Source organism: Chroicocephalus ridibundus, chromosome 8 (genome assembly GCF_963924245.1).
Source record: "Chroicocephalus ridibundus chromosome 8, bChrRid1.1, whole genome shotgun sequence".
Lineage (NCBI taxonomy): Eukaryota > Metazoa > Chordata > Aves > Charadriiformes > Laridae > Chroicocephalus > Chroicocephalus ridibundus.
The window spans coordinates 40,101,709-40,113,184 of NC_086291.1; the positions used below are offsets into that span (position 1 = coordinate 40,101,709).

Sequence of the window (11,476 nt, forward strand, 5' to 3'; positions counted from 1 at the left end):
ACGCAGCCTGTTCCTTCTGAAAGAGGCAGCCCAGCTCCCTTGATGAGCTGCCATGGCTGGGCCATAAGGACGCAGTGTTGGAGCCCAGGTCTTGGTGCCTGGAAGCGCAGAGGAGGACGTGGGGTCAAGTCCCACGTCCCCAGTGTCATCCCACTGCTCAGCCTTTGCACCTTGTCACTGGGGGTGCTGGTGGCACCCCCACAAAGGTGATGGCTCCCCTCCCTGCCCTGCCATGGCCGTCCAGGGCAGTCCCCTGCCCAGGGACTCCTGCCCATGGGCCACCAGGATGGGACCTTCAGGAGGTGGTGGAGCCGGTGGCACCATTCCAGTTGGAAAGATGAAAGCATTTATCTTTGCATTTAAATAATGGATGGGAGTTGAACTACCGGGGTGGCTTATCCAGGCTGCAATCTGTACCCCCAGGGCCCTCAGCCCACTCCAGCGCAGGGTCCATTACACGGCTATTTGGTCACCCTAAAGGCATCTTATAGCAAGCCATTACCTGCCCTTTACAGCAGGCCCACCCGATAGCCATCTTTCTTGGTCATGGTTGACTAAAATCCCCCTACTTGCATGTCCCCCGCCACTTCCCCACCAAGACAAGCCCAGTCCCCATCGCCTGCCAGAGGACCCAGCCAAATCCCTCCCATGCCCTGCCGAGGCCAGCAGCCCCCCTTCTCCCAGACAAGGGGGGACACAGGGTCACAGCAGGCCCCCAGCACAGCAGCTCCTGGTCAATGGAGCTGCACAACTTTTATGGGTTTCTGACCCCAGGTGGGTACAGCTGCTCCTGCTCAAGTATTCCTTCTCCCCCGGGTTCAAGAGCAAAGGAGAGCTCAGGGATTGGGAGGGGGGAGAAGTTTCCTAATAAACAAACCCTCAGGGAAGGTTTATCTCGGGCAAGGCAGTGGAAGGAACAAGATTTCAAGGTTCCTTGGAAAAGAGGAGGTTGTTGCTCTCCCCATCCCATCGGCACAAGGACGTGGCCCCAGGGAAGTTGAAAGCATAGCAGGGACGTCAATGGGAGAGGAGCTGGGACACTGAGGGTGGCTTTGCTGCATCCCCATCCAGTTTTCCAGCCACATTGGTGTGGCTGTGAGCTCCAGCTCGATGCACCAACAGGGTCAACAGCAAGGGGAGACAGCACAGGGGCAACCCAGGCACCCCCGGGACACAGGGATGGGGCCACAGTTTGTGGGGAAGGGTGGCAGGGCGTCATGTCAGGCTGCTTCTCATGAGCAGAGCAGCTCCAAGCATCAGGTGGGAGCATCCCACACACTCTGCCAAAACGCTGTGTCCCCCGACTTCCCTGGCTTGATGGCAAAGGGCCAGCAGCAAATCTGGGGGATGGATCCCATGCTGGAACAGGCTGCATGGAGGACGGCAGGGGCTGTGGTGGGCATCGCCTCCTCCTGCCGCACCCCAGCCTGGCAGGGCAAAGTGTGGTCCAAGCGACAGAGCTGCAAACGCCCTTGGATTTGCCCACGAGTAAAAGATGGGGTAGACCCAAGCCCATGTTCAGGAGAAGAGGGTGCTGCCACGCACTGGCAGGGTGCTCACCGCGGCACCAAGAAATGGGGAGGTGTCTGACGCCAGGGCGAGTCAACCCCTTGCACACACCGACGGGCAGCTGGGTGGGGGACATCCCAGTGATTTGGGACGAGACAAATCTGGAGGCCGTGGCTGAAACGACAAGGGGAAGGCAAGCATTGAGGTGCCCTGCCTGCCACATCTTGCCCGGCCGGTTGTGTCAGGGCACCCCACGACCCACCTGCGGCGGGGCCGGGGAGCTGGGCGCTCACTCGTAACGGTGGGCTACCAGGTGGAACCAGCTGGGGACAAGAAGTGGTTCCTGCCCAGCACAACCAGTTTTCTCTTACCCTGAACGCGGGCAAGCCAGAGCTCGGAGCAGTGGAAAGTTACCAAACGTGGACTAAAGAAGGGCCAAGGTCGGCCAGGAGATTGCTGAACCGACGTGTGAAGCTGCAAAGACAACCTGGAGCAGAATTGCTCTGTCTTGGGCAGGAGGGAGGCAATGAACCAGCTTTGCTGAGTGCAGCGCGCGTTCTTTATCTGCAAGCCGAGGGCAAGCAGAGATACCAGGCGGGGAGGACACTGGAGCTGGGAAGACAAATGGGGAATTGCCCTCAGAGGATCCTCAGGAACCTGTCCTAGCCCACCCTGCACTTCCCACCTGGGGAAAGGCATGCAAGGTTTTCTTTCTGCCAAATGACTGCACGCTGGGGAGTTTCCCCATGACCTTAAGTAAGGAGCTGCAGTGTTTTCCGAAGCTCCAAGCCAAGTGTCCTAGAAGGTACAAGCAGTGCCAGGAGGAACACCATCCTCTGTGTCTTCTCCTCAATCCTCTTCTCAGCCTTCTCCCTCCTTTTTCTGGGATGCGTCCACACACTAGGAGCCAGCAGGGCAGGATGCCACCTCCCCTTGAGGCAGAAATGTCATCCCCGGGGCTGGTAGTACAGCAGGGAAGCAGCACAGATGTGCTGAGACCTGGCAGGGGGCTGATCCACAGGGACGCAGCCGCATGGATGGACAGCCCAGCCTGCGACACCGCCTGCTCTCACCCGAACTGCAGCTCTTGCGGAGGAACGACAAGTCCGCCTCAACCTCCTGGGATCATCTCTGCGGGAGAAAGAGGAGCGGGGAAGGCAGCTCAGAAGGTGTCATGAGTTGCCTGTGGCTCAGTTTGGATCCTCTGGTCCCAGCAGCACCACCGCTCCTCACCGCTCTTGCCATCAGAACCACTGTGGTGGCATCACTGCCTCCGGCCGTGTCCCGGTGACTGTCCCCTGGCTCTGCTGGGACACTGCTGCCATGGTTCAAATTTGCCACAAACCCTTCAGCCCCCGACAGCCAGGAACACCGGGCAGCCCCAGGAATAGCGACTGCACTCTCCATCCCTCCACGGCGTGCAGCCAGCGCGGACGAGCGCGGAGGAGCAGCTATCCCATCTCCTTGGCTGTAAGCAAGGAAAAAGAGTACAAAACGCTACAGAATTTCCCAGCTGCGTTTTCCCCCTGCCCGTCTGTTATTGCAATTGGAAGTTTCCTTTCCCTGCTCCCGGATGCCTCCCAGCGGCCGGTTTCCCTGGGTATTTAATGCCCAGGGCAGAACCATCCTTGCTTTGGAGTTGGATCAAAGGCCCACAGAGGGAAGCACTGAGGGTTTAAGTACTTAAAAGAGATGGGGCGGGTGAGAAGAGAGCTCGGGGTCTCACTGGGGCTGATGATCCCCGAAGGCAGCAGGGCCGAGCAAGGAGGGGGTTTCCCTCAGGCTCTGTGGGCTATGGTGGGGCTGAGGATGGTGTTTGATCAGCTCCCGCTGTGCCCTGGAGGGTGCACGCAAGGGTGCCCGCGTTTGCTGGGATGGAGGTGATGTGGGAGACGCTGAGTAGTGCCGAGGCACCAGGGCTGGGTGCTCCCCGCTGCTGCACTGTTGGGGTGCGGGGGAAGATGCTGAGGGTGGAAGGGCTAAGAGGGACGGAGGAAATGTTCCTGCAAGGCAGGAGCTGCCTGAAGCCCCAGGAGCGTCTGCACAGCCAGGTACGGTGCCGGGGCAGTCCTGGCTCCCCAATCCCAGGCAACGGTCGCCGCAAAGCCAAAACACCCACATCATTTTCCCAGATCTGGGGCTGCAGGGGGTCAAACCCCCACAGCCACTGTTATTTCCTCCCTAATTTTAGGTGTGGGGTAGACAGTTTGTGTTTTGGACGGGAAGGGTGAGCAGAAAGCGTGGTTGCTTCCTTGCCCATCTGTAGCCAGTGCCCACCAGCCTGAGCTGGAGCAACCCTTCCTGGAAGCAAATGGCCCAGTACCGTCCATAAGAGGATGCTTCTGGCACATAGCTTTGCTCCAGTAATCCCTGTGTCCCTGGGGTTCAGCAGTGTCCCTGTACCCCCAGAGCCCTCCCACTGGGATGAGCACTGGGCTGTGTTCGCAGAAAGCATCTGTCCCTCTACCACTTCTTGTATGGCCTCGGGACATTGTCCCCTGCCAGGACACGAGGACACTTTTCTTTCCTCCCACCAGCCTCCTGGAGCTGGTGTGGAGAGGCTGCAGGAGCTGGGCCGGGGTGGGATGGAGGGAGCCAGACTGGGGGGACCACTGCCCAGCTCCCACGGTCCTGGGGACAGGATGGCACCTGGGGCAGGTGGGGAAGGCGATGGCAATGGGGACATTGCCTCGAGGGCCGGCTGGGGCTCACCTGTGGGGCTGCTCCTGCAGGAAAGGGACTTTGTGCCGGTGCCCCGCTGCGCTTCACAGCTTTTGGCCCTCTCGGTCAGGCTCAACAGGGAGCTTGATGTCTCAAAGAGGATTAACTTCTTAATCCTCTTGTGAGCCTCATGAGAGCGGGAGGCTGCGGAGGAGGAACAGAGAAAAGCAGAAGCCGAGGCGTCAGCTCAGCCCTTATCAGACCCTGGAAAATCTTCTCCAGGGGATAGCTAACCAGCAGCGGGGACTCCGGGGTGCCCATGTCGCCAGATGACAGTGCCAGAGCAGTTTTATAAACCAGAGTAGTTACAACTTTCCTTCCCGGAGAGGTTCCCGTGATGCCTGAAGAGGAGCTGAATTCCTGCTCTCGCCTCCGTGTAACTGGGTTTAGGAAGCCCCCGCCCCAGCCGGGCTCCGAGAGCACTGTCCCCCAGTGTCCCCCCAGAGCCCAGCTGGGCACTACGGCCACTTTGGGGACAGTGGGGGAGCGGCGCAGCCAGGATGAGAGCTCTGCAGGGGCTGGAGATCACGTTTCCTGCGTGTGGCTGTGCAGCGGGTGCTCCGGCTTCCCACCCGACGCTGTGGCGCAGCCCCGGGACACCACTTTCTGTCGCAACACACACACACACACACACGCACACACGGTAAATTGCATCTTTTTGCTAATTAGTGCCAATCATCTCCCCAGTTGTTCGGACAGACGGAGCCGCCTGCCGTCTGTGCACAGAAACGACAAGGCTGTGTCCAGCCCCGGCCAGCCGGACACCCGCCCGCTGTCCTGCTTCGTCCCCACTGCCACCCACTCCTGCTCCCAGAGAACCATCCCGGCCCTCGGCCGAGACCTTCCCGAGCTGACAGTGGTCCAGAGAAGTCTGGGGACTGGTTGGGACACTCGGGGCTGGAGGGCTCCGGCATCCAGCGTGGACCTGAGCCTCAGGGGGGGTTCATTTCTCCGTGACAATTAGCACTGCAGCGGACACCACGGCCATCCGTGCCCCCTGAGCCTCTCCCCAGCCATGACAGTGTGCTCCTGATGGGGAAATATTCCCAATGGATGGGTATGGGGTTTTTTCCACAAGTCCGTGACTAGGCAGCAATGACATCGGCTTGTTCCACGGGATCTCCCGCTGGCTCCCTGCACGCATGCACCGTGCCAGGAGCGTGCCGTGCCTGTCTCCCTGGGCACAGGGACTGGCAGGGACCCAGGGCTTACACATTCCTTGTGGACACTCGAGCAAGAGCTGCTTTCCCCGGGGCCAGGGGAGGAAAAGCCGCAAGGGGAGAAGTTTACAACTAATGCCTGCAAGTAACGTGCTCCAGGAAAGCCTGAACTGGACCCAAACTCTCTTCCCCGTGGTCCATCTCCATCGCCGGCAGCCTGACCATGCCCCCATCCTCGAACCCTGCAGTTCCCAATGTTGGTGTGGGCACGGGCTGTGCCAGGGTCCTGCCATGACACAGGCATCTCCTGGGGTCCGGGGGTGGCTTTCAAACAGGTTGTGACAGAGCCACGGTCTTGGAAAGGTGAACAGGAGCCCCAGGGCCAGGCTGTGTTTGTTTATCCTGGTGATGGAGAACACAACAGTGAAACAAAAGGTCAGACCCTGTTGCCCTGGGAGATGGTTTTTGAAGCTGCCGACCATCCTGCTGGGGCTGGGATGGAGCGGCCCCGGCGCTTGTCATGTCAAGTTATTTTTGTAATTTCGGCTGGTAGTGGGTCTTGAAGCAGCCTCCCAGATGCTGTGAGCTTCGGGGACACACCAGTACAGGACCAGAAGGGCCCTAAACACACCGAGCGAGGCGCACCCAGCCCTGAGGCAGATCCCCATCCCGCAGCTCCTGCAGCCAGCCGGACCCCAACCCGCTCCCTTCATCCGAAGGGCCTGGCACACACAGCCCCAGCAAGCAGCCCAAAAGCAGAGGTGGAAATCTGATCCAAACTTCATTTATCTTCAGCCCACCGGAGTAATGAACAGACACAAAGTTCTTCACGCCTTGGCCAGGCTGAAGGCGGATGCTTTGAGCTCGCTGCGGGCGAGGGCGGACTGAGCGCTGTCAGCAAGCGCTGCCAGGGAGGGTGGAAGGCTCCAATCAGCCCTTTGCAGGCTGGTCCCGGATGATTCTGCCTTTATTCCTGACCTTTTGGTTGAGCTGAACCGATAAACGCCCCCGTCGACTTCAAACACGGCCTCACCCAGCTTGGGGAGAGCCAGGGCTGAGGAGCGCAGAGATGGAGAATGGGGCTGCGCCCAGGAGTCCCGGCTGATCTGCCTCTTCCTATAGCTTCTCCTTCGCTGGACCTCAAAGCCTGACATGGCAACAATCACCAGCCTCCTTTTAGCGAGTGGGGAAACTGAGGCACGCAACTGTGCAATGCCCAGGCTGGGGAGGCAGCGAAGAAGCAGCGAGACAAGGCAGGAGCCCTGATTCAAGGGGTGACGGTGTCCCTGTCCCAGCCCAGCAGCGGCGCCTCACGCTAAGGGTGAGGTACGGCAAATCAGCCCCTTTGCCTCTACATAAAAGCCCCGAATTGTCCCTGCGGTGGGGCACCTTGGGGCTTCTCCTTCCTCTGGCAGGAGCAGGTAGACGGGACATAGCCCGATCCTGGAGGAAAGGCACCTTCTCCTCTGGGCATGAGACCAGCAGGGAATAAAAACCGCGCCTATCAGCCCTTGTCTCGCTGCTTCTGGTTGTCAGCACAAGGAGCTTTTGTGTTTACCCAGACTCAAGGGCAATCGCCCGTCACTAACAACACAATATCCCTCTGCCCCGCCGCCCCGAGCCCAGCGAGGGAGCAGGACGGAGCCGGTGGGAGGGCAGCGCTGCCAGGGAAGGACAGGCACCCCCCAGGACGCCAGGAGCAGAGGTACAAGATCGGTTGAGCTGGGCTCGTGGTCACACATGTGGTCGTTGGCCTGAGCTGTGCTGGGGGCAGTGCCAGGGCCCTCCTTCTGGGCTTAGACCTGTGAACGAGCAGCTCGGGCTCAGCTCAGGACAGGCCATCGAGGGTCTGATGGCACCTTCGGGTGCCCAGTGCATGGGGAGCGAGGTGGACACTCCTGGTGAGGGGCGTGTGGTGGCTGGCATTTCAGCTCCCTGCTCGGTGACTCAGTTTCCCCGTCTGTAAAATCCCGTTTCTTGGATTTTGAACTCTGCACAGCTCTGAAGGAGCACCCCAATGAGCAGTCCAGGGAGGGTGGCGGAGGGTTTGCTTCCACCAAGCAGGTTTCTGCTGTTGGAGACAACAAAGCACAACCGCTTTGGGGAAGAAGGCGGCAATGCTGTTCCGAGGCCACAAAACCAGCAGAAATTGGATTCCCTCCATATTCACACTCATCCCCACCATCACGTGTTTGCGTTTGGTAGCTCTGCGATATCCAGGGGACGATTTTTAGCTAATTGCTGTATTTGCGCACAGGAAGGATAACTAGCACCCAGCACGCTTAGCCCAGCACAGCTTCCTTCGGCTGGGGCTCGGGGAAGCGGTACTTTCGCAGGCAGCAATACAGCACGTGACACCAGGCAATCACGGGACACGGGGTGATAAAGGTGGAGCGGTGGCTTGCAAACAACTCAGAACAGCCGAGCGTGCCCATTATAATATTAATTATAATCACATTTAAAGCAAAGTTAACTTCCGCCTCTCCAGGAGCTTTAATGGGGCCATATTTCTCTTCACATTCTCTTACCAGCTCCTGGCTGTGCACTATGAGCCGTGCCCCTGGAGAGCACACGGAGCGGGGCTGTCGTCTCTGCCTCTCTTGGGGGACTCATTCCTTCTGGTTTTAAAACAGAAGGGAAGTGGGCAAAAGAGAAATCGTGATTCTCGTGGTGGCTCCCGCATGCAAAAAAAATTGTTTGTATAGGTTGAATATGTCCTTCAGAGCAGTATCTCCCTCCTCCTTAGAATCACAGAATCATTCAGGTTGGAAAAGACCCTTGGGATCATCGAGTTCAACCATCAACCCCACTCTACAAAGTTCTCCCCTACACCATATCCCCTAACACCACATCTAAACGACTCCTAAACACATTCAGGGATGGTGACTCCACCACCTCCCTGGGCAGCCTATTCCAGTGCCTGACCACTCTTTCTGTGAAGAATTTTTTCCTAATGTCCAGCCTAAACCTACCCTGCTGCAGCTTGAAGCCGTTCCCTCTTGTTCTATCACCAATTACCTGTGAGAAGAGACCAGCACCAACCTCTCTACAATGTCCTTTCAAGTAGTTGTAGAGAGGGATGAGGTCTCCCCTCAGCCTCCTCTTCCTCAAACTAAACAGTCCCTGCTTCACAAGTTGGCTGTTTCAGGAATAAATTTATTTGGATGGGGCAAGGACGCAAAGACATGCGCTGGCCAAGTGTGACATCTGACCCACGTGGGAGTGGAGCAGTGGTCACCCTCAGTGTCTCAAGTGTTAGCATGGACCGAGCATGGTTTGGAGGGATGAGGCTTACAGAAAATAGGATTGAAAAGTGTTAAATGCCTGAGAGAGGCCACTAATCTCAGGAACCAGGGAGGTGGAGATCCCATTCAATGTGCTCACACACAGGGCTCTCCTTCACACATAAATCCTCAGGCCAGATCTGGCACCAGCCAAGCTGTCGTTGAAGCTGACGGACCTTTTTGGCCGGTTTCTCCAGCTCCAGCTTGCTGATTCTTTCATTTTTGTGCTACAGTCCCTGATTGTCTTTATATCCCGAGCAGGTAATGAGCTGGCAGGGCCACGATCTGGTCTCTGTCGCATCAGAGTGAACCCAGACTAGCACCAACACCTCGACCCTGGGTAGAGAGCAAGCACCTGAGCTCAGAGCACGTCCCCAGAGACGGCAGCAGGCAGGGACAATAACGGTCCCACTGCTTACCCCAAACAGGGACGAGAGATTTGGCATGGACTACACTCTGGAGACCAGCCAGCAAAAGGAGAAGCTTCTGAAAACCATCTACGCCCTCCAGCTGAAGTCAAACGCCACGCTCCAGACAGCCAGCCCACTGCTGAGCAGCCAGCGCGGCATGGGCATGGTGACACAGCACCAAGTCCACCAGCTGGCGGACAAAGCCAAAAGCCTGTGTGGAGACCTGGACAACATTAAGAATCTCCTCCACTATTGCCAGGACGACCTGGTCCGGCGGATCCCCAACCCAACCGGCAGCCACTATGGGGGAGTAAGTGGAATCCATTGCTCCCTGGATGGGTCCCTCTACGTGACAGCCGAGAGTGCTCCCTGGGTCCACGTCCTCAGCAGCACAGGCCAAACGCTGTATTCCCTGCCCTGCCAGCAAACGGGGAAGGAAAGCAGCACTTTCTTGCCAGAAGATGTGACTGTGACTCGTACGGGAATGGTGGCTGTAGCTGACATGACGAATGGAGCCATCTGGGTCTTCAACCCTCACACCAGCCTCTCCAAGGGGGAATGGATAAAGATCAGAAAGGTTGGTTCCCCCAGGGGTATTGGAGTAGACTCCATGGGCAAGATCTTGGTAACAGACTATGCACAAGGCCAAGTCCACAGCTTTGCTCTGGATCACACCTTCAAGACACTCAATACCCACTCAGTCCCCAACCTGCAGGGACCTCGCTACATCAGCCCAGCGCCCAACGGAGGCTTTGTGGTAAGCGAGGAGTGTGGAGACGTCAAGGTCTTCACGAGCAGCCGTAAGCTCCTCTGCTCCCTCAGCAGCAAATACGGACACTGGTTTGGCAACCCAGCTGGGGTCTGCGTTGACGTGGAAGGCAGCATCCTGGTAGCAGATGAGCAGCGCCGCACGGTCCACTTGTTCCCAGAACATGGGCCTCCCATCTGCCTGGTGTCCACAGGGCTGCGGAAGCCCATTGGGGTGGCTTGCTCCTCCTTTGGGCACCTCTTTGTGGCAGACGCAGGGGAGAACTGTGTCAAAGTCTTTAAGTACCGTGTGAGGCCCCCTTACAGCCCCACCAACCCTGGGGCACCATGTGGTGACCCCAGCCTAACATCCAGGAGGGGAGTCGGGCCGGTTCCACTGCAACCCCGCTGAGCTTTGGGTCTGCCAGTGGGCTGTGAGCTCCACTGCTCCAATAGCTGGGCATTGTCCCCCAACTCAACTGCCTTATTGTCCTCCAGCTTCTCCAGATGGCAGAAGCAAGGACTAGACCAGCTCTGAGTTTCTTGGACCCACCAGAGCAGCTAAAGAGGACCGAGCTACTCAGAACTGACCATGTGTTGGTGCCTTGGCAAATTTGTTATCACCATGCCCTTGAATCCTTGTCCGTTTTTGCAAAGATAATATAAATATTTCTCTACCCCGCACCCTGTTTTAACGTGGCTGTGGTTCCACCTTCCTGATGCCGGAGTACGACTGGAGAGGTAAGGCCAGGCCAGAGCTGGCAGCCACGGTCTATCTGGCACGCTGGGTTTGCTGCAGACTTCAGGAGAACGGTAAAATGAAGGTAACCCACTCCTGCTGCATTCCTGACCTCTACAGGGAAGCAACAACTACTGCATGGAGAAAATTGCGTATGGGCGCGTAGAGTTGCTCACACCAACCCAGGTGCTGGGGCCGAGCCTGCCCTGACGTCCTGTTCTCCCCCAGAGAGGAGGCCCCAAGGAGCCACAGCCGCTGCTTTTATCGGCAGAGGCCAGGGGAAAGCGGGCAGGGTGTGGTGGTGGAGGGAAGGGCGTTCTCCTCTCCCCCCTCCAGCCCTCGGCACCAGCACGGTGACACACAATCCTCGTCCTCTGCTGATGCCCAAGACCTGAGTCCCATCACCACCTCTCCCTCAAAACGAACCCCACAGAGGACCCTCCCTCCTTCCTGACCCTGGAACAAGTGCTAAAGCCCATGGACCCTCCCAGAGCCCCTCTCCCTGCAGAGGGAGGCAGCCCCGGGAGGTAGCCCAGCGGTGGGGAGGGAGGCTGCATGGTTTGCTAGGACAGGGATAAGCCTGTCCCATCCCCTCCCTTCATGTGAGCTCACAGAAAAACAGTCTTCCCCCACCTTATTTCTAATTCTGTGGAACCCAACAAAAAAAAGCCAAAAAACCCAACCTTTTCTCTAGCCCACCCCTGCCGGGCCTGTGTCCCCCACCTCCACACCCAATCCCACCCCCTCAAGTTGCCCAGCATCCTCCCAGGCTTACTGGCATGCTCATTGCCCCAACGCACTGCTGGGTCACAGGAAGGAAGCTCCTGGTTGCCAGCATCCGCACCCATGTGCCTCTGCCAGGCCGGGGGACCACTGAGGTGGTGGGGATGGGAGACAACAGGGTCC

The 11,476-nt window shown here is 58.1% G+C and overlaps 1 protein-coding gene across 1 annotated transcript; it reads left to right on the forward strand.

Annotated features, from left to right (window-relative positions):
- Window positions 1-9,519: 9,519 nt before the first annotated feature.
- Window positions 9,520-10,243, forward strand: NHLRC4 (NHL repeat containing 4). Its single transcript, XM_063344097.1, has one exon. It carries the CDS (start codon window positions 9,569-9,571, stop codon window positions 10,241-10,243), a length of 675 nt encoding a protein of 224 aa, XP_063200167.1. The 5' UTR covers window positions 9,520-9,568.
- Window positions 10,244-11,476: the final 1,233 nt, after the last annotated feature.